This window comes from Malania oleifera, chromosome 8, assembly GCF_029873635.1.
Source record: "Malania oleifera isolate guangnan ecotype guangnan chromosome 8, ASM2987363v1, whole genome shotgun sequence".
Classification (NCBI taxonomy): Eukaryota; Viridiplantae; Streptophyta; class Magnoliopsida; order Santalales; family Ximeniaceae; genus Malania; species Malania oleifera.
This window is the reverse complement of record NC_080424.1, coordinates 85,138,383-85,143,068: the sequence shown is the minus strand read 5'-3', so window position 1 is coordinate 85,143,068 and position 4,686 is coordinate 85,138,383. Positions and strand designations below refer to the sequence as shown.

The following is a 4,686-nucleotide window of genomic DNA, read 5'->3' as shown; positions in this document are numbered from 1 at the left end:
AGCATATAATGTCTCACTTGAGTTAAGTTCGAGATTGTTACATTTGGTGTCAAAGCCATTTGAGGGGGTACAATCATGACCTTACTTCATTCTTTTATAAAACAAATTCCCAATGCAAGTGGACCAAAACATCTAATGTCTTACCAAATTTGGGTTTAAGACCGTCACAAATATATATATATATATATATATATATATATATATATATATATATATATATCAAACTGGGGGAGGGGGTCTTTTCAACAGGTAGAACCAATCAACATTGGAAATAACAACCAAGACACTTTTAATATAAGTAATTACTCATTCAAATGACAGTGCAATTACAAAAGAATGAAATTACATTACTTGTAACTTGTAATACAATAAAAAAATCATTCTCAACATAATCCAATTTTAAATTTTAGAACATCCCTTGTCCTTTCAAAAGTCATCCCTCACATGCGCCAGCCTATTCAGTCCAACCTGTTCTCCACGCCGCAGAAGCTGGGCCACCAAAATGCCCAAAACCGCGTCACTATGGTCTACCTCCACAACACAAAATCTACCCGCTTAGCTGTTTTCTTCACTTTCCTATTTAGAAAATTTATTTTTCCTGTCCTCGATTACTCGTATTTGCAAGCATCCTTAAGGGAGATCGGCCGGTTGAGCTTCTTCGGATCTAGAACCACCGAGCACTCGATCATCTTGTTGAATTTTGGATTTACCAGCTTTCCCAGAACGTACGCTTTCGATCGAATCATGAAAGCCAGTTTCAGGGGCAATGTCGCTTTCCCCGTTGAACTGCTCAGGCTCGCCGCGCTTCCATACATTGGGACCTTATTCCCCGACACCGTCACAGCGACCGATCTTTGGCTCTTCCTTGATTGATAGAACTTCTTCACCTACAAGTCATACCACATTCAACCAAATTCAAATTAGTTATGAACAGTTGGATCTCGAGAAAACAGAGACAAGGAAAATTTGGATTCGGTTTCTCACAGCTCCGGAGGCTAACGTGAGTTGGGAGTATGACAGATCTAGCGGCGTTGATGTCACATGGACCCCGAAAAACGTCGCCGTGTTACGATACGTGAATTTCACAGTGGAGTTCAGGGAAACCATTTCCGTCGCCACGCCCGTAAAATCAGAACCAGCTTGGATCACTAATTGCTCAAATGTAATACTCTGTAAATTGCAAATCGGCGAAACCCGTGTCAAATTTACATAAAAAATCATTATACTCTAACAATCGTCATCGAATAGAAGCGAGAATGCAATCAAACCTTCATCGTGATCTTGGGCTTCTGAGGCCGACTGGCACCCCACAAAATCAACGCAAACAGAGTGAACAGAACAACAAAACCAACGACAAAAGCGAGATAATAGCACCGGCGAGGGATGCCCCTGCGAATTTCGCCGTCTTCGAGAAGACCCTCTTCTTCGATGACGTCGAACTCCTTCCATGGCTTCTGTCCTTTACTGGGCGCGCCGCGAGAGGCGTCGTTAGGGGAGATCTTGCGAGATCCAGGCTTCAAGGATCCGGAGAATCTACTGGAGGAGGACTCCCTAGAGTGGCGGCCGACGGAGGAGTGAGAGTGCGGCGGCGACCCCATCGGGCTGAGCACCGGCGTGGAGTGGAACGACGTCGTCGTCTTCTCTCCATCGTGGGAATCCCGCGAGGGGCTCTGGACATAGTACACCGGTCTCCGCGGAGATCTGGTCGGCGACGACAGGGCGAGGCTCGTCACCTCCGAATCCGTCTTCGCGTGCATTTCAGCACACTGCGTGTTTTCAAATTCTCAGATTTGTTTTCTGGTGTCGTCTGTGATCTGCGTAAAGATGAGTCCTGATTGATGCGAAGAAAGGGAAGAGGGCTTATAAGGAGTGAGGAATAGCTGATCTATCTTGATTTTACACCCGGAAATGGAGCGGGGAGGAAGGAGGAGGGTTTATGCAAACGTCAGAAGAATGACAAATTTGGTAAAGGAAGGAGGCAGGAACCAATGAGACAGCCTCACTCCCAGTTGGCACCACGCTTCTACAGTTGTGAGCGCGCCGCTCACTCAAGAAGAGAACAAAAGGAGAAAACAGCGTGTAGCGTTGTGCTGTTTTTTAAGGTTTGGGGAAAAACTGTACAGCGAGTCGACGCCAAGTTTTGTGTTTGTGACGAAAATATTAATATTTAAATATAAAAAATATAATTGTACGGAGGTGGAGAAAATATTTACGAAATTGTGCTAAAATGAAATTGATTTTTAGAATGTTCCATTCTTACAATGAAAACTAACTTTTCAAAAGTTAGTAATTGTTAAAATGACAAGTTATTATGATGTCAACGCGTCACGATCCGACTATTTTCACAACTTTGTGAAGGGTTGTGCGGCGCTAGTTAAAACACTCTTGTTTAACTAACCATTCAATTGTTTACCAATATTCATCCACGAAACACTTTCATTAACATTCAATCAAATAACAGCAGAAACAGTAAGCATTCATGAAAGTAGTAACAAACAAGCAGTAAACATTGAATTTACGAAATTCATAAACAATACATCCGTTGACATCGTATGCTTAGCGAGAGAGGCAAGTAGACTAAACACGTTGATAATAGCTAGTGAGTTTTACAATAACTGATGAACACTCACCCTCCCCAAAAGAACTTTCTAGGTCATTCCCACTTTAGTAATAGGAAACATCAAAGTGATCGAGGAGTCATACTACCTTATTTGATATACAAAGACACTACTAGTAAAAAATAACCCTACACTAATATTTATATGATGGAAACTCATCTCAAACACACAAGATAAGTGGTCATAGGCAAGCATAATGCCCTGAACAAACTTAGCTCATGACATTCTCCCCGACTTATGCGGTCGACGTCCTCGTAGACTTTGGCGGTAGGTACACATCAAGTTTGTCCACAAACAGTTGAATATTTTCCGCAGAAATCCAACTGATTTTTTTGTCATTAAGGTATTTCCACTTCACTAGGAACTTCAGCCGCTTCTTCCTTGAGGATATGAACTTTCTGTCTGCAAAAATCTCTTCAACTTCACGTTTGTCAGGTTGCCAACGGAATAGACTTATGGAAAATCGATTTTCATTATAGAAACCTACATTTTAGAAGTCGCTTTTCATCGTAGAAATCGACTTTTTAGAAGTCAATTTTGGTTCCTATGCATAATTTACGTAAGACAAAATTGACTTATAGAAAGTCAGTTTCTACAACGAAAATCGACTTTCTATAAGTCAATTTTACTTTGCATGCATGTAGCTTACTCTAATTTAGTTGTAAAAAATATTTTCCTTCAAAATTTTGTTTTGATCTTTTTCCTTGAAATTTTTGTTTTGATCTGTTTCCTATATCTTTTTTTGTGGATTTATTAAGAAATCGAAAAAAAAAAATTGTAAAAATGGCTAAAAGGAAATTACAGGAGATTACTTAATTTTTTTTACAATATTTGTATGAAATAGAAAGTAGTAATAAACAGTTTTGATGCTATTTGTTCGTACAAATAATTTTTTAATTTTTTAAATAATTACAAAAAATGGCATCATACTTTTAATTTTTTAAATTTATATATAAAGTTGAAAAATATCATTTCTTTATTTTTCTAAATTTTTATTTCTTACTTTATATATGGGAGTGTGAAATTTGGATTTTGAACTTTAATTTAAATTAATTATGTATAGAGATTTTTTTTTTTTTACCTAAATCCACAAATCCAAATTCAAATCCCAAAATCCATAAGTTTTCTTGGGAAAAAGAGAAAAATCTTGGAAATTAAATTAAATGCTTTTGTTTATTTCGTTTCATACAACAACTGTAAAGCTCTTTTTGGTATCTAAATGAATTAATGAATCTAGGCAAATAGGCACAATAGCCAATAAATATGTTAATTGTAATTAATATTGGTATATGTAAAAGGCTTTATGTAAACCCTACAAGTAATATACTCAAATTATTTTATCAAGTGATTTAGAGTTTCAAATGGATCCATAATTTCTTCATTAATCTCTCCCTATTTTGAATACTTAATTTTCTTGAATTTCATTGGCCTAAATGATTTTATGAAAAAAAAAAACACTTTATATGATTAAATTGACAATAAGTATTTAAAAAGAGATCTAAATTTGGAAAAGAGAGTTTTAGAGAGAGAGAGAGAGAGAGAGAGAGAGAGAGAGAGGGCGTGGGAATTTCCAGTCTTAAGAAACTCTATTGTGCTATGAATCTTAAGAATCAAATTCTAAAAATTTTGATTTCATAGGCTACATTTTTCTAAAATTTTTGAAGATTTGTTTAAACTATTTTTATTTAGAAAAAGAAATCGTATAATTATGTGGCCACCTAATCATAGGAAAAGGTTGCAATACTTCTCTGTCATAGACAAAAATATGGATGTACCTTAACATGATATGGGTGTACTATATGACATGAAGGATAAGCACACAAAGCATGTTTTTCTGAATGTCAAGTTTCTAATAAGCCTGTAGATCAAATCATACTCCCTTAAAATAGTAAACCCAACCACCTACGTATCCCTATCCTTTTATTTCTCTCCCTGCTTTAATTTTTATTGAGGTATTGGACCGACTATCCATAAGTCTATTTTGCTCCCTATGCATGCAACCTCGCACCCTCACATAAAATCAATTTCCCAAAAGTATGTTTTCATGACTCTTCTATTTTTATTTACA

The 4,686-nt window shown here is 36.9% G+C and overlaps 1 protein-coding gene across 1 annotated transcript; it reads right to left on the bottom strand.

Moving 5' to 3' along the window:
- Positions 1-287: 287 nt before the first annotated feature.
- On the bottom strand, positions 288-2,105 carry LOC131163066 (uncharacterized). The gene is made up of 3 exons (XM_058119770.1): positions 1,269-2,105; positions 985-1,170; positions 288-887 (listed from the first exon to the last, which is right to left on the bottom strand). Exons 1-3 carry the CDS (start codon positions 1,755-1,757, stop codon positions 609-611), a joined length of 954 nt encoding a protein of 317 aa, XP_057975753.1. The 5' UTR covers positions 1,758-2,105; the 3' UTR covers positions 288-608.
- Between the last annotated feature and the right edge of the window lie 2,581 nt (positions 2,106-4,686).